Source organism: Adiantum capillus-veneris, chromosome 6 (assembly GCF_014529385.1).
Source record: "Adiantum capillus-veneris isolate H3 chromosome 6, ASM1452938v2, whole genome shotgun sequence".
Lineage (NCBI taxonomy): Eukaryota > Viridiplantae > Streptophyta > Polypodiopsida > Polypodiales > Pteridaceae > Adiantum > Adiantum capillus-veneris.
The window spans coordinates 52,577,180-52,601,910 of NC_140936.1; the positions used below are offsets into that span (position 1 = coordinate 52,577,180).

Sequence of the window (24,731 nt, forward strand, 5' to 3'; positions counted from 1 at the left end):
AAACAGAGGTCTTCTTCACGATGGAATCGCGCCAAACATGATGTAGACTTAGGATAAGGAGAGAGAAGAGAATTTCTATGGCTGATCTGCTGAAAACAGCCCTAATCTAGGTGATTAGGGGCTGAAAACAGAGAATTACAGCAGCCGCACTCTGCTAAGAGAGCGTCTACGGCAGCTTCTCGCGATGAAACTTCACTAGAAGGTGTCTATGACTGTGAGATCCCTTGTTCTTGACAATGGGAGCACAAGGCTACCACATATGTCGCAAGGGGCTGCTCTCAAGCTTCAATGGAGGGCTCCACCGCGTAGAGCACGCTCACATTAGGGGGGGTAGGTGCACTGCCAGCCCTGAAAATGGGGGAGGGGGGGCTCCTAAATAGCCATCAGGGAGAGGGGGCGCTAGGAAGAGAGAGAGGGTAAGAGTGAGAGTGAGAGAGAATTAGTTTGCATTGGTAAGTGTGCCACTTGGCACACTTACTTTAAAAACTTAAAAACCATTCAACTTTTGACTTTAAAAACTTTTAGCTCATAAAAAAAAATGTGCAACTAACTAACAACTGCTACCAATGATTCTTTTATGAGAACACCAAAGGTCTGCCGGCGCAATGCCGCACGGGCACTGCACCGCCTTTACTTGTTCACACTTGTCCAGCCGCCCGCCCGGGCACGGACCGTTAAATTTAATTTCACGAAACTTACCCTAAGGCTTTATTAGCTTTATTAGCCTTAGGGTCACTGTTCTAAGGACCCCATCTCATTCATGTGCTTGTACTGACGCGCGTATTTTTCTGAGCCTAAAATCTGAAGCTACTGCTTACCCCTTTCTGAAGACCCGATTTCCCAATCACTAGGGCTTCAGGGTAATTTCTGCTAAGGTCCCTCTGAGGTGTTCCAGCCCGCATTTAGGCTCACCTGAGGCTTTAGAACTGCTAGGTCTATTCTGGTGTGCACACAACTAATTAGATAATTCTTTTCTCGTAAATAAATTAATTATTTACAAAGTCTGACTTAGTTACATCCCTCTTGGTTCTAAACAGTTGACCTCAACATTAGAGCGTCAACATAACTGTGCAAGATGTCAGGGTAGTCCTTGAGATCGGACTCAGTCATCCACTTTGCATCTAAAGGAGTGTAATTCTTGAACTTGACTAAATACTTTCGATGTAGACTCCCCGACTTGAGTTGTCTCTCCGAGTGGTGTATTATCTGTTCAGGTTGAAGGATTTCCTCAGTCTCTTCGACTTCTAGAGGATCTTCTTGTACGGGCGCCACTGGAGGAGGTCCAACATATGGTCGGAAGAGACTGACATGAAAAGCATTGTGGATGCGCCAGTTAGAAGGCAAATCCAATCTGAAAGTCACATCATTGACTTTATCTGTAATTTTGAAAGGGCCGTAAAATCTATGGGAAAGTTTGACAACTTTCCCTTTGCCGACCCGCTTTTTCAATCTAGCTTTCTTAAACCGAAGCAGGACATATTGTCCTTTTTCAAGATTGAGATTCCTTCTGTGCTTGTCTGCTTTTCTCTTCTGTTGCTCTTGAGTTCGAAGAATCGCTTGCTTTACTTGTTGATGGGCAATATCAATATTGCGCACAAATTCATCTGCGGCGAAGATGTTTTCTTTGGTCACCATAATAGGAAGTAAGAGTGGCTTCCCATAAATAATTTCGAAAGGGGCTTTACCAGTTGAGGAATGTATGGTATTATTATACGCAAACTCAACTATTGGTAAGTACTGTTCCCATTCGGATTGTCGTTCCGAAACATAGCACTTGAGGAGATCTAAAACAATGGCATTAGCGATTTCGCTTTGACCATCTGTTTGAGGATGATAAGCTGATGAAAAATCAAGCTTAGTTCCCAAGTTTTCAAACAATGCCTGCCAAAATAGACTAGTCATGCGGGGATCTCTATCGCTGACAATAGTCTTTGGCAATCCATGGTGTTTAAAAATCTGAGCTAGAAATATTCTAGCCATGTGATCAGCTTTGATCGTCTTCTTTACTGGAAGAAAATGGGCTTGCTTACTGAATCTGTCTACGATAGTCCAGATTGCATCATTTCCATTCTTGGATCGAGAAAGATCCGTAATAAAATCCATGGCAATACTTTCCCATGGCGTGTTAGGCACAGGGAGCGGCTGAAGCTTGCCATAAACTTTATGTCTGTCATATTTCACTTTTTAGCATACTAAACACTCACGTACATGTTTTTCAATGTCCACACGGAGTGTTGGCCAAAAGAAATACCTTTCGAGGGCACTAGTGGTGGAAGCAATTCCCCGATGCCCGGCATAAGGAGAATTATGTGCTTCATCCATCACCTTTTGTCGTAAGGGCTGAGCTATGCATATTGCTTGTTGACGATAGAGTGTATTATCCCTGATAGAATAAGGTGGCTTTGATTGACCAGCTTGAAGATCTGCCCAAATTGTGGCGAAGTCTGGATCTTGAGGATACATCTCGCTGAGAGATTCTAGTTCCTCATGATAAATTGTTGTTAGTGCATTGATCTTTGGACGCCTGGAGAGAGCATCTGCAACTGCATTCTTTGTTCCAGAAGTGTGTAAAATCTGAAAATGAAACATTGAAAGAAAGTTGGCCCATCTGATCTGCTTTTCTGATAACTTTCTCTGTGTGAGAAAGTAGCGAAGACTTTGATGATCTGTCTTGATAATAAAATCAGCTCCTAATAGATAGTGTTTCCAAATGGAAAGAGCATGAATTACTGCCAGTAGCTCTTTTTCGTATATGGAGGCATGCAACTCTGCATCTTTAAGGCGCCGACTTTCATGGGCTATCGCGTGACCCTCTTGGTTCAGAACTGCTCCTACACAATCTCCAGATGCATCGCAGTATACCTCGAAAGGTTTGCGAAGATCAGGGACGGTGAGAACAGGTCCCTGACTGAGTAGATACTTAAGCTTTTCGAAAGCTTGTTTTTGTCCAAACCCCCAATGGAATGGAATCCGCTTCTTTGTCAGGTCATGGAGGGGACCTGCTATCGCGGCAAAAGCTCGAATGAAACGCCGATAATAAGAACAGAGGCCAAGGAAACTTCGTACATCATGTACTGTAGTTGGCGTAGGCCATTCTACAACTGCTTGAATCTTATCAGGGTCCATTCTCACCTGGTTGTGAGATACTATATGGCCCAAATAGTGGATTTCTTTTAGAAAGAACTCACTCTTCTTAGCATTCACAAATAATTTGTGTTTGCGTAATTCTTCAAACACTAAGGCGAGATGCTTATAGTGTTCGTCTTCCGTCTCTGAGAAGATTAAGACGTCATCAAAGAAAACGCCTGTAAAGCTTCTGTATGAGTGGAAGATTCTATCCATCATTCTGTTGAATGTAGCTGGTGCATTAGTGAGCCCAAAAGGCATCACTAGAAATTCATACAACCCGAAGGTTGTTCTAAATGAAGTCTTATGCACATCCCGAGGAGCTATGCGGATTTGATGATAACCGCTCTTCAAGTCTATACGACTAAAGACACTGGCTCCTTGTAACTTATCAAGAATGTCGTCAATCCGAGGGATTGGAAATCGATTCTTGATTGTGATCTTGTTTAGAGATCTATAGTCTATGCACATGCGGAATGTGCCATCCTTTTTCTGTACTAGCAAGACAGGTGAACAATATGGAGAAGTACTAGGCCTTATTAAGCCCTTCTCCAAAAGTTCGTTAACCTGCTTGAGAATTTCCTCTTGCTGCATTAGACTAACTCGATAAGGGGGCTGATTTGGAGGAGAACTTCCTGGGATCAAATCAATGGTATGATCCTCAGGTCGCGAAGGTGGGAGTTCATTTGGAAGTTCATCTGCAAAACAATCTTTATATCTTTCTATTAACTTAAGTCTTTTTTGCTCTAAAGAGGAAGAAAGTTGTGAAACAGACACATCTCTCTCTCTTGCAAAAATCAAGTACGCTGAAACACACTTTTTCATTTCTTTCTTGATGGCAATGTGGTTGGCGATAGGAATACGCCAATCACCTGCATCTGCAAGTACAAGATACTCCTTTCCTTTATGAGCAAAAGATAAGGTTTTCTGAACATAGTCAGGAATGGGATGCATCTTGTAGTGCAAGGGCATTCCCAAGATAACATCGCATCCTTCAAGTGAAGCTAGTAAGAAAGACTCTTGATCCTTGTAGTCGTCGACCTTTAGATTCAACTTCCCTATGATTGGAGTAGAGTTTGAGTTCTGCCCTTTGAAAGCAGATTGCGCTTGAATAGAGACTCCGAAACGATTGGGCTGCAAGTTCAGGTCGTCAGCTAGCTTGGTAGAGATGAAGTTGTCTTTGCTACCAGGGTCAAACAAAATAAGAGCGCGCTGGTTGTTGATACTACCCCATGCTTTGAGAAGAGCTCTTTCTTTTCCATCCTTGGTTGTATTTCCCTGTACATCTGGGACTGCATTGGAAGAGGGTGGTTGTGGAGGTTTGGTAGGACAGTCACCCTTCATATGACCAACTTGTCCGCACTTGAAGCATCTTCCTTCACTAATGTATGTTCGCAACTCAGCAGGAGAGAGATATCTCCCTTTCTTGGGCTGATTTGGCTTTGCTTCTGCTTCGGAGGCGGTTCTTTTCTTCTTTTGAGAAGAAGTAGAAGAGGTAGGCTGCTCATGGAGAGCCTTCTGCTTAGCATGGTAAGTGCTTTGCTCCATCTTCCTGGGAGTACCCTTGTCATGTATTCCATCAGCTATGCGGGCTGATTCCATAAGTATCTGCAAGTTACCTCGAGGGTAAAGCTTCATAGCCTTTTGCAAGGCTTCATGCAAACCTGCTTCAAACTTGCGCATCTTCTCCGAATCGTCAATCTTCTTGAATGGAGTGACTTTCAAGAGAACGTCCCAGAACCTATCCACATAACGTGGAACAGTTTCGTTCTCTGACTGTGAAAGTCGGTCCCATTCTTTCTTTACCTCTTCCTCATAGTCTAGAGGAAGGAACTGTGCGTAGAACTCCTTCTTGAAGGCAATCCAATCTTGGGGTTTGCGATCTTCCAGGATAAGGGTTAACCACCAATTGCTGGCGGTGCCTTTCAGGTACAAACTGACATGGCGAAGCTTGGATCTTTCCTTGAAATTCCCTTCTGCAAATGCAACTTCAAATTGGCGGATGAAAGCCAAAGATTTGTCATTATCAGGCCGTCCATTGTAGGTGTCGAATTTCACATCTTTATCTCCCGACTTGAATGTTTTCTGCCTATGGTGTTTCTTCTTATGGTGCTCCTTCTTTCTATGCTTAGACTCCTTGTGGACAGGAGTCCTTTCCCTTGAATGCACTTCTTGCTGCGACGGATCGTCGAGAAACATGTCTTCTGGAGAAACTATGTCTTCCAGATCCTTCATAAAAGAGAACTGAGGGGAATCAGGGGGATCCTGCTCTTGAACTTTTGGATTAAACCGCACATGACGTTCTGGAGGTTTCTTCTGCCTCTCGTGCATGCTGGAGGTTCCAATCAAAGGATCTTTCCTTGGTTGTGGCGCCTTTGGGTTCTGCGGGATTTCTCACGACCCCATCGGCATTTTCTCCTTCCCTTTTTCAAGAGTAAGGAGAATCTTTTGGACTTCTGGATGGGAGAGAGCTTTCTGCAACTCTTCCACCTGCTGTTGAAGGAGAGATAACTCTATCTCGCGTCCTCCCATTTCTGCATCTGCCAAGAGTCGTCAATCCCTTCAGGAAGAGAGAGAGGACCTTGCTCTGATACCACTGTCACAAAAATACGGAAGCGTAAACTGACGTTTAATTGCACTTCAAATACTCAAGAGAATTAGAGGGAGCGAGAAAACTTGACACTTCATTGGGGACCAGAAGATGGGCTGGTCCCCCCCCATAAAGAGAATATCTTTATTACTAAGGGAGAATCTTTACAAGCAGAGGAACGGGGCATACGCCCGTCCTCTATTCTTTCTTTTGTTCTATTCTGACTACTGACTGAGAAAGTGTTTCCACTTTCTTACTGCTTAGGGGATTTCCCCTCTTCTGCGAGACTGGTTGGACGCTCTCGAAAAGAGAGTCTATCTTCCGAAACAGCTCATCGGAAGCTCTCACAGAGGAGAGTCCATCTTCCGTTATGTGTTGCCTTCATGCTCATTCATTCATGCATCGAACACAAAAGAGAAACAAGCAAAATGCACACGCACATGCTTGCTGTAATTTTCTGCACATAACCTGAAATTCTTACCTGTGCACACCCCTACGCCGAAACAGAGGTCTTCTTCGCGATGGAATCGCGCCAAACATGATGTAGACTTAGGATAAGGAGAGAGAAGAGAATTTCTATGGCTGATCTGCTGAAAACAGCCCTAATCTAGGTGATTAGGGGCTGAAAACAGAGAATTACAGCAGCCGCACTCTGCTAAGAGAGCGTCTACGGCAGCTTCTCGCGATGAAACTTCACCAGAAGGTGTCTATGACTGTGAGATCCCTTGTTCTTGACAATGGGAGCACAAGGCTACCACATATGTCGCAAGGGGCTGCTCTCAAGCTTCAATGGAGGGCTCCACCGCGTAGAGCACGCTCACATTAGGGGGGGTAGGTGCACTGCCAGCCCTGAAAATGGGCGAGGGGGGGCTCCTAAATAGCCATCAGGGAGAGGGGGCGCTAGGAAGAGAGAGAGGGTAAGAGTGAGAGTGAGAGAGAATTAGTTTGCATTGGTAAGTGTGCCACTTGGCACACTTACTTTAAAAACTTAAAAACCATTCAACTTTTGACTTTAAAAACTTCTAGCTCATAAAAAAAAATGTGCAACTAACTAACAACTGCTACCAATGATTCTTTTATGAGAACACCAAAGGTCTGCCGGCGCAATGCCGCATGGGCAGTGCACCGCCTTTACCTGTTCACACTTGTCCAGCCGTCCGCCCGGGCACGGACCGTTAAATTTAATTTCACGAAACTTACCCTAAGGCTTTATTAGCTTTATTAGCCTTAGGGTCACTGTTCTAAGGACCCCATCTCATTCATGTGCTTGTACTGACGCGCGTATTTTTCTGAGCCTAAAATCTGAGGCTACTGCTTACCCCTTTCTGAAGACCCGATTTCCCAATCACTAGGGCTTCAGGGTAATTTCTGCTAAGGTCCCTCTGAGGTGTTCCAGCCCGCATTTAGGCTCACCTGAGGCCTTAGAACTGCTAGGTCTATTCTGGTGTGCACACAACTAATTAGATAATTCTTTTCTCGTAAATAAATTAATTATTTACAAAGTCTGACTTAGTTACGACATCACCAGACATCACAGGACATCACATGACATTCAACATTCATTCGGATCTTAGACCATGATTTATCGGCAATGTAGCTAGCAATCACATCTAGGTCCAATCGGGACCTCATCGATGTCCGATTGACTAACCCCTATTGCAACCATGTCTATTCGAGATCAATCAGACCAAAATGCTGCAGTCATTTCGGCTATCAGTTCCTGCACTCACAAGAAGTCAAGAACAAATCAGTATCATAATCAGGAATTCCATTTCATAAAGTCATCCAGCAGAATACTGTCAGCTCTCAGTATCCCTGAAGCTCAAAGAGACATCAGTGACTTTAGTATCAAAATCGAGGCATCTGTTGACAAAGGAGTGGAGTGACTCCCCTCTTGTGCATCCCACTGCACCAGATCTTCGGCCAAGCTGAGTTTCTGGGTTCCGTTTGGAGTAGACTATGCTAAACCAAAACATCGAGGTAAAGTTTCACAATCCGAGGAGTATCTGCTAGGTCCTCCTCCTCCATCCACTTCGCATCAAATGCAGGAAAGTTCTTGAACTAAACCAAGAACCGCCTTCGGACTTTACCTTTCTTCGTATCGTTATGTGCCAAAATCTATTCAGGAATAAGGATCTCCTCGTTTTCTTCCACTTCGGGTTTCTCATCAGGCTCCCCATCATCAGGCACATCACCCTTAACAGGTTTCAAGAGACTCACATGCAATGCATTGTGAATCCTCCAAGTATCTGGCAGTTTCAATCGGAAGGAGACATCATTTATCTTGTCAGTAATCTGGAAAGGTCCGTAGTATCACATACTAAGCTTTGGAAAAAGCCTCTCCTTTCCCTTTTTCTTTCTTAGGCGTGCCTTCTCAAAAGTAAGAGCACCCAATCATCCTCCTTCAGTTTCCAGTCGCGACGATGGCGATCCGCTGCCTTTTTCTGTCGTTCTTGAGACTCCTGCAAAGTCTCGCGAACCTTGGCAAAAGCCGTATCCAAATCTCGCGAGTATTCATCCGCTTCAAATTTCTAATCTTTCGTGCTCAGGAAGGATGGAACCTTCGCAGCAGTTTCAACAATCTCTCATGGCGTCTTCCCTGTCGAAGAGTGTATCGTGTTACTATAGGCCAATTCCACCAAAGGTAAGTTCTTTTCCCATTGAGTCTTCTGATGCGAGATACAAGACTTCAATAAATCTAAAATCACTGAATTGGCAATCTCAGATTGCCCGTCAGTCTGCAAGTGGAACGATGACGAGAAGTGCAACCGCGTGCCAATGTTCTCCCAAATTGCCTTCCAAAACAAACTCATAAATCTGGGGTCTCTGTCGGAGACAATCGTCTCAGGCGTGCCATGTAATCGGAAAATCATCGTGATCATTCTGTATTCTCGGGAGATCAAAAAAATGAAATCCATTTCAATATTTTCCGAGGGGCGGGTGGGTATGGGTAAAGGCTGTAACAATCCCTGTGCCTTATGCCTGTCAAACTTGACCTTCTGGCATACCAAGCAACTGCGCATAAACTCTTCCACATCCTTCTTCAGTCTCCGCCAAAAGAAATATCTCTCTACCCCTTTCATGGTGGTAGCAATGCCGCGGTGACCCGTAAAAGGTGGACAGTGGCAATCAGTCATAACCTTTTCCCTCAACGGCTGTGTAACGCACAACATAGTCTTTTTCATCAAGTAGCCTTCCCGAAGGAAGTATCCAGCTACTGTCTCCCCATTCCGTATCCGTGTGAAAATATCTGCAAAATCTGTATCTGTGGCATATTGATCGACCATATCCTCGAAGCTCCTATGATGTATCGCGGAAATAGCCAGAACCAACGGTTTTCGAGACAAAGCATCTGCCACCACATTCTTCTGTCCCTGCACATGGACAATCTGGAAGTGGAACTATGACAAGATGTTCGTCCACCGCATCTGCTTTTCCGAAAGCTGCTTCTATGACAAGAAGTAGTAGCGTCAACTCTGATAGTCTGTAAAGACAGTGAAATCCGCTCCGAGTAGGTAATGCCGCCACTAAGTAAGAGCGTGGATAACCGCCAAAAGCTCTTTCCCATAGATTTGTGCTGTCATCTCCGGCCTAGAGAACAAACGGCTCTCGTAAGCTATGACATGGCCTTCTTGCATCAAGACCATACCCAGACTACGACCACAAGCATCACAAAATACTTCAAATGACTTCTGCAAGTCCGGCAAAGTCAAATCTGGTCCTGTAGTGAATTTCTCTTTCAATGTCTAAAAGGCAGTCACCTTTGTGGGTCCCCACGAAAAAGGTACTCCTTTCTGTGTCAAGGTATGCAAAGGGGAAGCAACCTCTGCAAACTTTCGTATGAACCGCCTGTAGTACGAACACAGTCCCAAGAAGCTTCTAACTTCATGGACATTCCTCAAATCGGGCCAATCACGGATAGTCTCTATCTTGGCCGGGTTCATTTGCACTCCTGCTGTTGACACAATGTGTCCCAAAAAATGTATCTCTGGTAGGAAAAATTCACTTTTTGTAGCATTAATCACTAATGTGTGATCTCGTAATGCCTGAAAGACTTGAAGCAGATGATCTCTGTGTTCTACCTCATTCTTGGAGAAAACAATGATGTCGTCAAAGAAAGTGCCAACAAATAGCCTGTACTCTCGAAAAATCCTATCCATCATCCGGTTAAATGTCGCAAGAGCATTGGTTAAGCCAAAAGGCATCACCAAAAACTCAAATAACCCAAAAGTCGTCCGAAAAGCTGTCTTGTAGACATCTCTTGGCGCTATCCTGATCTGATGATATCCACTCTTCAAGTCAATCCTACTAAAGCACGAGGATCCCTGTAACCTGTCGAGTATATCATCGATCCTAGGAATCGGAAATCTGTTCTTGATGGTGATTTCGTTGAGAGTGCTATAATCGATGCACATTCTCCAAGATCCGTCTTTCTTCAAAACCAACAACACTGGAGAGCAATACGGTGAAGTACTAGGCTGGACAAGACCCTTTTCCAAGAGGTCTTTCACTGAGTTCATAATCTTTTCATTCTGTACTCGGCTCACACGATAAGGTGGCCGATTCGGTGGCGTGCTTCCAGATATCAGATCAATGGTATGATCTTCAGGCCCTCTCAAAAGCAATCGGCATAAGCGTGGAGAAAAAAATCTTGGCGTTCTTTTCTTCAGGTCAAAACATATTCAACTTTTATCCATCGTTCAGTTCTCCCAAAAGAATGAGTAAGAAAACTGAAGTTCTTCAAGTACAATCTCTAAGCCCTTCATTTATCAAAGTCGCTTTCTCGGCCAAGTAGTCAACCACGGCGTAGTTCTTGTGGTACCAAGGGATCCCGAGTAGAACGTCACTCGCGTGCCCTGAACACCCCTGTCATTGCAAACAAAGTTTGCCAATGCTCGGTGTAATGGAAACATCCCATCCGGGTGCCAGTCAAACTACCTCCGCCTGTGGCGTCAGTCTGTCGGGCGTAGTTCCAAATCGAGCCGCCAATTCCAAGTGAAAAGAAGTTGGCCTTGGCTCCTTCAAAAGAGCTTCCTGATCCTTCGCTTTGCCCCGAAAGCAGCAAAGTTTGTACTTTCATTCATTAGATTCGGTGCAGGTCCCACGCCATGTGGTACCAGTTCTGCTTTTCTATCTGCCTTTTCTACCACATTCCTCAGTTGCTCTCGAACTCTTAGACCTGTCGTCGTTTTTATCATGCTAATCTTTCTGTGCCGTATCAGGGCACTTCGCGGAAATATGTCCATGTTCCCCGCATCCAAAGCACTTCCCCTCTCTGATGAAGCGAGCTCTCTCTTCAGGAGTAAGCTTGGGTCGTGCATCCTTTTTTTTCTCTGGGTTGCTCTTTTTCATTCTACTTTCATTCCCAGAAGTCTGTTCGGCTCGTTGTGTCATGGCCTCATCTGTGGGGTAGGTCAGACTGCCAGAGTGAATGGCAAAGCCCCGCTTCGCATGACTCATCAACTCGTGAATAGAAGATGACTTCTGTTCCAAGCAGTGATCTCGGATCTCTGTAGGTAGACCCAAGGTAAACCGCTCAATCTGTTCTCTTAACGAGATCTTCTTGAATGAAGAGGTGGGTAGAAAAGAGCTCCAAAATCTTTCACAATAAGAATTCACTGTATCGCTCTTGGTCATCCGGAGATGGTTCCAAGCAGCTCGTATATCTTGCTCAAACTCTTGAGTCAACCAAGAAGAAATAAAAAGCCTCTTGAATTTCAGCCATGTAACTAGCACAGTCTTGCTTAATAGAAGCGTGGACCACCAAGTACGAGCATTCCCCTTAAAGTAAGAGGCAGCTCTCCGAATCTTGGAGTGCTCTGAATAGCGTCCTCCCGCGAAAGCGATGTCAAACTGCTGTATAAAAGACAAAGCCTTCGAAGCATCTGAGTATCCTGAAAAGTATCAAACTTGATCGAGTGGCCACCTGCCTTAAACTCTCGGACTTTCTTGCTTTTATCTTTGAGAAAGTCATACTGGTTGGCTTTGTAAAAATTCTTCGTGTTCGCATAAAACTTTCCGTCATCGGAATCTGAGCTGTCTGTAGACAAATCCTCAGTAGAACTGTCAGTCTCTGGGCGAGATTTAGCCTTCTTTGCCTTTCTCTTGCCCTTTCCAAAGCGTTGCTTCTTGCTTCGCTTTTTACCTTTTCTGTCTTCTTCGCTCGAATCCGAGGAGCTAGAAGAACTGTCAGAAGAGGAAGAAGAAGAACTGGATAGGTCTTCAAACTTGACGTGCTTCTTCAATTTCTTTGCCTTGTCAAATGTCGACCGACGACCCAAATATCCCGGGAAGTCAATGCCTTTCATCTGCTTTTTGCCGTGCTTTTTGGCTTTCTTTTGCGTGTCAAAAAGCTGAGGAATCCGTGCATTAACCACGTTCTCCAGTTCCTTCTCCGTATATTTCTTGGAGGCAGAAGGTTTCTTGAGAGCGGGTTTCGGGAGTGGTGTTGTGGTTCTCTGCCACTCCGTCTGTACCTCTTCCAAAGAGGTCTGGTTCATATATTTTGCCATCTTCGGGTCTTTGGCAAAATTGAGCATCATCTTTGTTGCATCGCTGATCAACAGGCGACGCTCTATCTCTCGCCGCTCCACCTAAGTAGGCCAAGGCGGGCCATACTCTCTGCCTGAATCTTCGTTGTGATCCCAACCCGCATCTCCAGATGCAGAGGGAGTCGACTGATCATTGCCTGAAGCCATAGGTGCCGCGGAAAAAAAAATTCGGGGATCGGATTTCCCGTAGAAGAGAAATCGATCGGGCTCTGATACCACTGTAACGCACTTGGACACTCCAAGTCAAGAATCAACCGCGACAGCACCAAATAACCACTTCAAAACAATTCACAGATCACAATAGATTTGCACTGGCCCGGCGGAGTTCCGTGCCTAGAGATATTGGCCCCAAAGACTGGCGCCCCTTTCGGTATTTCTTTTTGTATTAATCAATCATCAAAGTACAAGAGAGCGGTTAGGGTTTCACTCTCAGACTCTGCGTCCAGATGCTCTGAGAAGTGAGGTCCTCACCACTAATTTAAAGGTTACAAGGGATGCCCAAAAGCAGAGCCCCAAAAGCTTTTAAAATCAAAAGCATCAGTTCTCTCTCTCTCTTAGAGAGTCTTTTCTCTTTTTTTTTTTTTAAAAGCAAAAGCAAAATTCGCGTCGCTCATCATTTTTCATTTTTTTTATTTTTTTTATTTTTTAATAATAATCCGCCTCCGCGATTTTCGGAATTTAGGGTTTTTGGCAAAAATTAGGGTTTGCAGGAATTTTAGGGTTTCTGGCAGAAATTAGGGTTTTTGCTATCCGCCACGTCATCACTTTGTGACACAAGGTAGGCCCCGGTGAAGCAACAATCCCAATGCAGGTGTCTGCTGCTGACAGAGGAAAAGCAAAGGCGCATACACGCTGATATGCAGTCAAGGTAGGCCCCGGTGAAGCAACAATCCCAATGCAGGTGGCTGACAGCCTCATCATACGTAAATATCTAGCACAACGAGAAGAGCTAATGTGACGCACAATAAGGAGAGTTCCAACAAGGAGAACTCCCAGCAAACAGCGCCATAGGAATAGACGTTCCTTCAGAGGCAAATGGCTCTTCCGAATTGCGGTAAGAGCCTCTCTCCACCATTTATCAAATTTATGTGGAGACCATAGCGCATTACAATGGTCAGCCAGCCAAGACTCATGCAGGAAAGAAGCATAAATGCTACGGTCAGAAATGGCTACAAAAAGTTTGTCTTATAAAGTTCAATCCGACGTACAACATCCATTGGCCAGTGGCGGAATGGGCACGAAAACAGCCAGCATGTGCTCAAGCGCGCTCCAAATCTAACAATAATGCACGCCCAAACCAAATCGTGCTGCTGGCTGAGAAGAACAAAGCATATTCCTAAACGTGTCAACCACATCAGCCACCGTGTGTATGCCTCGGCAAGAAAGGGGAAGTACGTCTGGAGTGGTGACCAATCAACAAGAGTAAGAGAGGATGCCCTACTCCAATGAATGATTTCCAAGCATAGTGAATTCCCATTTGGTGGTTGTCTGCCATGCCATGAAAGGTGAGCGGTAACGGTAACGGCACAACCAGAAATATGAGTCATTATCTTGCCAAATACAATCTCCCAGAGGGAGGTCTGCCAGTGACCTATGGTGGAAGTGGCAACTTGCTTACATAGTGAGGCAATCATGAGTGTCCATGGCTAAGACAATTGTGCAAGAGTAGGTAACAACATGGCCTTCCTCGCAAGAGGGTGGCGGCGAAGGTCCAAAATATCCAGCCCCTCAAAACGCTTCGGAGTGCAAAGTTTCTCCATTGATAACAAACAAAGCACGTTGTAGCAAGGCTACAGTGTCACTTGCATAGAACGGGTACTTAGTTATAGTTGGTCTGGGGTTCGTGATGGACTCTCGCGTGGGTGATATGGGGCAGAGACATGGGTGGTGGTCTAGTGGACACCATGGCCAGATCACCACCACCACAGTTTGGAGATAGACGTAGCTGGACTATCAAGGATATATTTCTAGCCGTTGCTGGCTCCTTATGATTGTATCTATGAGTAGTTGGTTCTAGTTGTCGCACGCTTCATCTACTTTCTATGGTCTAGCATCGTATGTTTTGTGTCTAGCACCGCACGTCTACACCCTCCCTGCACATTGGAGCCTCGACATCCCCATTGTACCTATGACTCCTAGGCTTATAGCTGAGAGTGCTGCCAACCAGAGTCTATACTCGTTCCATGAGTTAGTTGAGTTCCATGGTGTTTTGAGTCTGTTAGTTGCTCATTCCATTGCTCTATTGTGTTTACTTTCTATTTGAATGAGGTTTCATGCACATTGCACTGAGGAGCACCCACAATAGAGAGCGGACACACTTTTCTTGCTACAAGTGCTCTCGCTACTTCCTGTTGGAGTGAGGTTTCACACATATTGCACAGAGGAGCACCCACACTAGAAAGCACGACACACTTTTCCTACTACATGCGCCACAAATGAGATAAAATATCAAAACATGAGCGAGTAGAACTAAATATAAGCCATCATGATGCTCTAGACAATACAAAGCCAAACATGTAATGGCCATATGAACACTTTCCAATACTCTTATTTGACATTCAGGCATTGCATAACACAATCCACTTCGTGAGTATTAGTTACCTTCCAACCAGTAGGATACCTCGAGTGTCTGACAATCACATATTGCACAGAGGAGCACCCACACTAGAAAGCACGACACACTTTTCCTACTACATGCGCCACAAATGAGATAAAATATCAAAACATGAGCGAGTAGAACTAAATATAAGCCATCATGATGCTCTAGACAATACAAAGCCAAACATGTAATGGCCATATGGACACTTTCCAATACTCTTATTTGACATTCAGGCGTTGCATAACACAATCCACTTCGTGAGTATTAGTTACCTTCCAACCAGTAGGATACCTCAAGTGTCTGACAATCACATGTGGATCAAAAATATCTTCGAGCCACAAAAGATGATGCCAGTCACGTGCATTAATAAGAGACGGGAGTTTGGATTTTGAGAAATTGACCTTAATGCCTACCGCAAGTATCTAATACTACATAATCTCTCGCATGTCATCCTGGTTATTGGGAGGCATAAACAACGAGTTGTCAGCATAAATAGTCATTTTCAGAGAGTAATTGCAACTGGTGAAGACGACCAAGCGAAATCAAGTGATCCAGATGCAACAACGAGTGAGTGGCAATGGCATAGAAAAAAGCACTGAGGAGGCAACGTTGCCAACAGTGAGCCCATCCCCACAAGGGGAACGCCATCCCCCAGGAGGAAGTAGCGCCGAGTGCAATTCATTTTCAGTAAAATCCACCTCCATTGCTTGTGCATCTTGAGGCGAGAGAATTGAATGCACCGCGAATAAGAAAAGTTGTCGCACATAATGAGCTTCAGCAGAAGCCAGCGCTGGAGCTGCAAATACATTCCCAAAGTGTGAAGCCATGGCATTACGTTTTGAGGTTTTCCAAGAGCCCGGCCGGAGTATAACTCTCTTGATGGTTTGAGAGGCCCTTGAATGGTGTAGGTGCTTAAAAATTTGTTTGAGGCACATCCCTTATCCACAAACGCTCGATGTCAAGCGTGAGTCTACCATTATCTAGTTTGCATTTATCATTATGTTGCAAACATACACGAGCCTGACAAAGCGTTGTCAATTCGCATTCAATTAATGGTCGCATATTAGCAAAAATTTGGAGCTCTTGATAGACATGTTTGGCATCCTCAACATCTCCACCTAAATGAAGCACATAGTGTTTGCCATAATCTTGAATCACACATTGCACGTGCATGATGAAACGATACCAAGCAATATCAAGATCAAGATGCATTTGGGCGACCAGTGGGGGAATAACATCGTGAATCATCTCGCAAAACGCACATGCACGAGCGTGCACGCACATGCCCGCACTTACAATATGTGTACACACACATAAGCCCATACAACCAGACTAAGTTTTTTCTACACGCTTTGGATATTATGGAAAGAGTACAAAAGAGCAGTACTTGAACACACGTACACTATCTTTTAAGTACGCACATAACTACAAACAGCCAGAAATCTACACACCACTAAGCTACTACTCATTGAAGCAGAACACTTTTTTTCTTACCTTTGACCTGGACGATCCAGACTTGCATACTCCAAGGCCTTGGATTCGGAGTCCATTTTTACAAGCACATCTGCTACATTTAATAGCTGCATTCTGTGCTCCTCTTTTAAACCAAGTCCATCCGCAAATTTTGCAAGGAGAAATTCAAGCTTCTCTACATTCAGCTCATTTGAAGTCTCACTTTCATGATGAGTGTCAGCTTTACTTATGTCATCCCCTGCCAGACTCACTCTACTAAAACTTGCAGCATAATCCTCGAGTTCACTGGCATTTCCAGCGCCCCAGCTCAAAAATTCTGCTTCTGTCTTTCTATCATTCTTTTCTGATTTAACCTCCTTCAGGAAGATTTCTAGCAACTGAGCTGGACTATAGATCTGAAGTAAACCGCCACAGGGAAGTTCACCCTGGGTACTAGAAAACAGTCCTGAAAGATTCTGCTGTAGGTACCCAAGACACGCTCTGGCTCGCTGATGATTTCCTTGAAGGCAACCAAAACTTATTGAGTAAAGCTCTAAGAGATAACAAAGATCAAAATGGAATGTTAAATCACTCCTTTACAACTCACAAACACAAACTACTACAATGGCCCATCCTCATGCTGATGCATCATGTCACATGCATGACTGCACTGTGGCATATATGGGTTTATGAGGAGAAAAAATGATACCTGTATAAAGGTGATAAAGCATTGCCACTGGATGATACGCAGGTAGTGGACTGCTTAGTATTGTTCCAGCTGTAACAAGGCTCCAAGTGTGATCCCGCTGTGATCCCAGAAAATATTTCAAGTTCACTGCAGTTCAACCCCACCAGTAAAGGAGATTAAAATAAACACATTTTCTTAAAGATTGAAGGTGATGTCTCAAAACTAAAGCACCTTGATTCTGAACTCTTGTCACAACGTCGGCCAGATCATAGACAAGAAGATGCTCCTTGAATGTCACAAGCAGTGACCCTTTTGGTCCCCAGGAAAAGCACGATGTCCTATAAAATAATGCTCTAGATGCCAACAAGCGCCAAGAGAATTGTTCAGAAGATTGCTGTTCCTGATTTTTGCTTGGTGCAAAGGATTCTAGTCTTTTGTCAAAAACACGTGACTCGGTGTAAACTTGCAATTCTGTCTGCATTAACAATCCCAAAAATGATCCTCCATTACCAAGGTCAAGCCATTGCATTGAAGTTGGGCTCCCCACTAATGAGACTCTGTCACTCAGGTAAAGCATGGCTCTGTCGCTCACTCTCTCAATGCTCCATATAAGAATTCCCTCACCATATGTATCTACAGAAGTTGGACACCAAGTAGCCATTTTCAGACCAAAGCAACCGATAGCAATCATGGTCACAGGCCCTGAACTGACCTTCATAAAGCCCACACACTGCCAAACATCATCTTTGATAGCAACTTCAGAATTGTCTGTAGAGTATTGAGCATCTTTTTTCCACAACCTTAGAGCACCATCTTCAGAACCAGTAGCAATGTCATAAAAATGAGATGAATCCAAAGGCTCATAAGTTATGGAATTGGAGTGTGTTTGAAGAAAGGGCAAAAAACTTACAGGGGGAAAGGCAACAGATATAAATGACTCCAATGCCCCGAAATTTCTACTTGAAAATTTTTTTACCAGTAAGTTGATCCCATTACCCACTTGGTCAGAAGGATCTTGATCCCTGTCATGAGAGTTGATTTCTCCTTCAATGATTTGCAAGTCACACGAAACCAGTTTACCACTTGCTTTTCCTAACCCAACTATCACAAAATTCTTTGTTTGTACACTAAATGGCAAAGCCCAGATTGCCAAAAATTGTTCAGGACTACGTACAGCTAGATTGAGACTACAAAGCAGTTTAACTGCCAATGGTTGGCCACGATAAATAGTGTTCTGTACTTCTGAGATCAAATAACAATCAACATTTCCTGCACGAGTAAGAAGCAACACAGTTTGACCTCCCGAGAGCACTGCTGGCAACCAAGTCAAGATGTTGGACTCCAGCGCCACAACTGATTCACCAGAGGGCCTCCAAACTGAAGAAAACAAACTTGACCTTTTATTCGACGAGCATGAGGTACACCAGAGACAAATGTGCCCTTGACTATCCACTGTGGCAACAAGCCCTATGAAACTGATCGGATGTACAGCAATGCTGATGATATTATCTGAATGGCCGTGCAAATTAAAATTCTCTGTGACCACACCCCAGACATCCTTTTTAGTCTTTGTTGGCGCTCTCTCATGGGTATCTACTTCTGGGGATTCCGACTCTTTTAAAGAATCTCCACATAAGGCAATAATTGGTGGCCATATCCGAGACCATTGAAACAGAGTAGGCTGTGATGTATAAAAAAGATCCAGAGTGAAAGGTGGATCTGTTAATCTACTGCTTAACCTTTGTGCAACAATTTTTACAAACACCTGCCTGATATCAAATCCTGCGTGTGGAAGAGGAATAGCCAATACTCCACTAGCCTGCTTCCACAAAAAGATCCGAGGGCATCGAGGAGGGTATATATCATCAAGGCAAAATACAGACCACAAGAAGATAGAACCCTCAGGACCTAAACCTACTAACCACTCACATGAACCAGAGTTTTTCATTTTTGTGATGGCAGTGCTACTACGTGCAGATGTACTGTTTGATTTTTCGGCTCTGCACTGAAGAGGCCAGCTTACAAAGACATCTGCTCCTAAAACCCCATGAAGGGACTGCTCAGCTTCTATGACGGCGCTCACAAAATAAGCTGGTTTCAGGTGCTTTGAAGATACATCCTTTCCCGAAGCTTTATCTAATCTAGCTCTTCCACTGTCTATTTCTAGCCACAGCCGTACTGCACCATCTTTGCATGCAGTTAGAAGGACTGGCCGAAAAGCCTCCTTCAAACCTAACGGTCCCTTTGATGGCCTCCATTGAAGAAACACAATTTCTTTTGGATGAACAAGCTCAGACTCTAGCAATCCCAGACTATCTTCCCACCACCACACTGTCGCCTTGCCTTTTGTTGCGCTTTGATTGCTGTCATCCGCTTGACTGTTTCTGCCTTCTGCAGTTGCAGCTAACCCATTGGCAGACCACGTTGCCGCTGCAAATACCTGAGGATGCATAACAGGAGATGTCCATAAGCAACGCCAGCCAGTCTCATCCTGTTTCCACATAGTAACCTCTGTGCCTACTGAAAGCAACCCATCCCCTGACTCGGTCCATCCAAAGCTCCAGACTTTAAAAGTATGCCTCAGCTTATCAGCCAAGACCCATCCCCGAGGAAAATCTGCAAGAAATTAGCAAACACTAGCATTTAGATACCTCAGTTAGGCTCTCTAAATAAATTCAAACAAATTTATGTGATAGTGGCAAGCTCTTCAAAGTCCTTAAAAGTTTGACCAATAAATTGGAAGTAACAGGGTAAAACATATCACACTTCAACAACACCAATCCAAATCGTTTAGAATGATTGAAGATATCGTTCATCAGCACTGAAGAGGAGATGTAGGCATTCACCTCACACTGTGCGTACCCCTTTCCACAGCCCACCATTGGCCCCTCCCCTCTCCTCTCCCTCCCATGGCCCCATCGAGCAGCTCCCTCCCCTTCAACTTGCTCCTCTTCCCCCTCCACCAGCCTCAGATGCTTCCATTCCTCCCACTTGTTCGAACAATTCAATCACACACTGGAATTCCAACCATAACATCACATCTCATGGTATAACATACATACAAATAGTAGTCACCAAGAAGAGGATCGCCAACACATCAGTATCCCCAAAGTTGCAATGGTAGGCTCTACTCTCAATCTGTCTTGATCTACGACAAAGGAGTGAGTGGCTCCCCTCTTGTGCAACACACAAGGCACTAGACTAAAATGTTGAACCGACATGCAGTTTTGGAATGGTCGCAGCGAAACCAAAAGCCTTCAAGTTCTCACAACTAAGGAGTATCTGCCAAGTCATCTTCCTCCATCCCATATCGCATCAAGAGCAAGACAGTTCTTGGAATTGACCAAGTATTTTCACCCTTCACTTTCCTTTCCTTGTGCGCTAGGATCTTCTAAGGTATAAGAATCTCCTCTGTTTCTTCTACATCAGGGAGCTCCTCTGAATCCCTATCCTTTGGCACTTGTCCCTTGAAAGATCGTAGTAGACACATATGAAAAGCATTGTGAGTCCTTCAAGTATCTGAAAACTTCAGTCTAAAGCATACCTCATTTTTCTTTTCCGAGACTTGGAAGGGACCCACAGTATCTCGTGTTCTCCTTACCCTTGATCTTCCTCAATCTAGTCTTCTCGAAATTAGGAAGCACCCAATCACCTTCAACTTTAAGTGTGTCAATGCTAGTCTACTGATTTCTTATGACATGCTTGAGACATCTACAAAGCCCCTTGACCACGGCAAGCGATGTAGCTAGATCCACTACAACTAAAAGATCTTGTCCTTGGAACACAAGATTGAAGATAGGTGGCACCTTCTTGCCACCCTTGACTATCTCAGATGGTGCCTTCCCAATCGATGTGTGTATATTTTTACTGTAAGAAAACTCCACCAATGGTAGATACTTCTCCCACTCAAGACTTATGATTAACGATGTAACACTTCAACATGTCGTATACCACTCAGTTGGTAATCTTTGATTGCCCATCAATCAGTGGATGAAACAACAAAGAGAAATTGAGTGTCATATCCAACTTGCACACTGCTCTCCGAAACAAACAAGTAAACCTGGGGTCTCTGTCTGACACAATATACTTAGCCATCCCGTGAATTCAAAAGTTTTGTCAATAAACAGATTAGCCAAATGATCCATTTTCTTCTTAACTAGTACAAAGTGAGCTTGCTTAATGAACCTATTCAAAATAGTCCAAACACCATCATGCCCACCCCCGGGTCCTCGAGAGATCAAGAGTCCATAGCAATACTTTCCCATGGTCTTACTCAAATCGGTAAAGGATATAGAAAATCATCCACATCCTTCTTAGTTGAGGCAGGTAAAAGTAACAATCGATCGATTGCCTTGAATGTCGCATCTATCCCTGTATGTGTTATAAGCTTGGACACTCCAAGCGAAAAATCAATAGCAACACATGAACAAAATCTGCAAATAACTAAACTTTGGAGAGAGAGAGAGAGAGAGAGAGAGAGAGAGAGAGAGAGAGAGAGAGAAATGAAATGAAATGTTATATTAACATCTTCAAAAGGCCAAAATGACCTATGAGAACAGAGCGTTACAATGTGGGGAATCTGATACAAAGTCAGAGTAACAAAATGAAATGACAAAATCATAAACTGATTAAATAAAAGTACTATGGGATCCTAAACTGGTAGGCGTAAACTAAGCAGCTAGCTGGGTGTAGCTAAATCACAAGTCACAAGAGATCCAGCATCGGCCGCTGGCGGATCTCATCAATCTCCTCCATGGACAGCAATCTGACCGGGCATCGTGCATGTCGGGCCAAAGTGGTCCGAATCCTCTAATGTAGCCTCCGTCGATGCTGTGTAGTCCTCCACAGTCGTGGGCGTCTAGATCTCCCTAGCTCAGTCGCTCGATCGATCAGTGTACCTCTGGTGTGAGGCGACAACATCTACTGCGGTAGTAGCTCCTCTGGGTGTCCAGTGTCTGCTCTAAAGAAGTCTGTGATGTGTCTTTGAGACTGCCTAGCGTCTCCTCTCATCAGACTCTCTCTATGTCTGCGCAGCTCAACCAGAAACAAACCCAGGCATCTCTGATCCTCGTACCTCATGACTCTGGAGAGTGGTCCAAAACCCTCTCTGAACAAGCAGTGGAAGCGGCCTCATATCTCGTAGTAGAAGGGGCAGTGGCATGTGCAGTGTACCTCTGTCTCAGACTCCATGTCACACAGGGTGCATGTCTTGGCCTCTGCCGGCACTCCGCTGTATCTCCCAGTCTCGATCCGCAGCTGGTGTGAAGATGTGCGTATCTGGCCAATTGCACACCGTATCCCATGAGACAAGTGGGTGTCCATGTATCTGGGCCTCGTCACAAAACCGTCCCTCGTAAGCTGGAGAAGATGCTCTCTGTAGAAAGCCATCTTCATGCCCAGCTCTTGTGCTGGCTATACCCATGTCCTCTTGGTGTCTAGCTGAATCAGGTCCTTGCGGATGAGCCTGGTGGTCTCGGACTGTGTAAGAGTCAAAGAGGGTGCATCCAGTGAGTACTAGAAGGGGAGCAATTTGTCTATACTGAATCCATGTGCCTGGAACCATGACGTCATCTCCCCATACCAACATGTTGTGTCTCCTTGCCTGGCTAACTGTCAAGAGGACTCAAGTGCAAGGTGGGCGTATCTGTCTCTTTGAGGTTCCCACAAGCGGTGTAGAAACGAAACAGATCTGGTGAGCGCCTCAACTACTAGTGGGGGGCAGCTAGCTCTGCTCGGATAATGGCACGTGGTATTGAAGCCTTGGCTCTAATGAGCCGCGAGATCATGAAGACCAGAGGCTTCTCCATGCCCCCCCATCCATCAGTACGACCTGTTCTCCCGTGATGATCCAATGAAGGCCTCCGTATCTCAGCTCCATAGAGCAATACAGAAGCCACCAAAGTGTCAAAGAGCCAGATCTTCGTCCGAGGCTCCTGAAACTAAACCTGTGAACACATCCTCTCCAATCTCCCCAATGCCGAAGGGGCTCTGGTCAATCTAGTCTCTGCTGCTCTCCTCAAAGAAAATGCTGGTCCACTAAAAACCACTCCAAGGTAAGTGTAAGCATCTGTATATTCCACCGTCTCCTGGCCATATGTGAATGCGGGCGCTGACCTCCTGATCCACTGTGGGGTGGTATTAAATATCATGACCTTGGTTTTACCAAGCGTGACAGACAAGCCACTATCATGGGCAAACCTATGCAAAGCATCCAAGTGACGTTGCATTCCCTCTGGAGAGTCGGACATCAACACAATATCATCAGCATATAACAATAGCAGAATCCATGTCCCTGCTAGCGGTGCACCTCTATCACCATCTCTCAATGTAGTCAGAAACCTCATCCACATACATACCAAATAGAGTAGGAGAGAGCGGGCATCCGTGCTTCACCCCAATCCTGGAGTGAACCGGTGTAGATAGACCCTCTGAGGTGCGTACATGCCCTACTACTGATCTGTACAGTGCCATGATCCCCCAAATGAGCTCTGTGGTACTCCCATCTCCTGTAATCTACGCATCAATCTAGCTCAGGGTATTGTGTCAAATGCTTTGCGGAAGTCCACAAAGCTACAATAGATCCGTCTCCCACGGGATGTGCCTTCCTCGATGATGGCCCTAAGTGTCAAAATATGGTCAAGAGTAGAAAAACCTCTCCTAAACCCTGCCTGCCCAACAGCACACATTCCCTCCCTCTCTGCCCATCTACTCAGCTGTTGCTCAAGAATGGATGCATACAACCGTGCCAATGTGTGTCCAATCATGATAGTGCGATAATTTCCAGGCTCCATAGGGTCTCCTGACTTGAAGATAGGTACGATCGTAGACAAGCTCCCAGAATCAGGCAAGCCCTCACACATGGCACGGTTAAACATAACTGCTAGAAGCTTTGCTAGTAGATCTCTCACATGCATGAAATGCTCAGCCACTAAGCCATCATGATCATATGCTCTCCCAGTCCTCATCCTGTCAATGGCCTTCTTCACCATCCCAACGGTGAAAAAAGCACATGTGTGTGGGCATGGATCGGGGGGGTCGAGAAGGGGCTGCTGTCCAGAAACTGTGTACAAAAATGATGCATACTGACCCCAGGTCTCTGTAGAGGTAATGGCAAGGGGGGGGGGGGAGACTGCTCATGAAAGAGCCTCCATGCCTCACACGAGTCCTGACTCAAGAATAGCTGGTATAGATCCTGCTCTAGTCGAGCCAAAAATGCCCTCTTCTTCCGCCGCACTAGGCGTCGGAAGTCAATCTGTGAAACTGTCTGTGTGTGATGTCCCCCAAAAGCACTCCCCTCTGAAGTCTAGCTCTAGTCTGACGGCATTCCTCATCATACCAGCTATCCTGAGGCATGCTCCCAGAACGACGTCTCTGCTCAGGCTGTGTGTGTGGGTATGCCTTTGCTGCTGCATCATGTAATGTCTGTGTCAGTATGGTAGTAAGCTCCTCCAGAGGTTGTCCTGGCTCCTCAGTGGATAGGCGTCTGTAAATCGCGTCTATGTATACAGAATCCGTCTCCTACGTGAAAGTGTAGGCGAGTAGGGGCTGCTACTCGTGGAATGTGTGCTACTCTGAACTGGAAAGAGATGGTCAGTGACACAATAGCAGGATCCACTACCACCCCCACAAGTCTGGGCCCAACTATGAGATCCTGGATACTAGAGATGAGGCTCGGCTGTGCCATGACATAAACTACCATGCTGGCTCCATGTCTGTGTGGAAGCA

General features: G+C 45.0%; 1 protein-coding gene across 4 annotated transcripts in view; it reads right to left on the minus strand.

Annotated features, from left to right (window-relative positions):
• Positions 1-24,731, minus strand: part of LOC147455506 (transducin family protein / WD-40 repeat family protein) — a 207,026-nt gene that overhangs the window by 158,485 nt on the left and 23,810 nt on the right. For all 4 annotated transcript variants that reach the window (XM_086514270.1, XM_086514269.1, XM_086514268.1 and 1 more), the window contains exons 2-4: positions 17,238-19,622; positions 17,028-17,153; positions 16,361-16,838 (exon numbers count right to left, since the gene is read on the minus strand). In XM_086514270.1, coding sequence (XP_086370396.1) covers positions 16,361-16,838; positions 17,028-17,153; positions 17,238-19,622 — 2,989 coding nt within the window. The remainder of the gene's footprint in view (positions 1-16,360; positions 16,839-17,027; positions 17,154-17,237; positions 19,623-24,731) is intronic.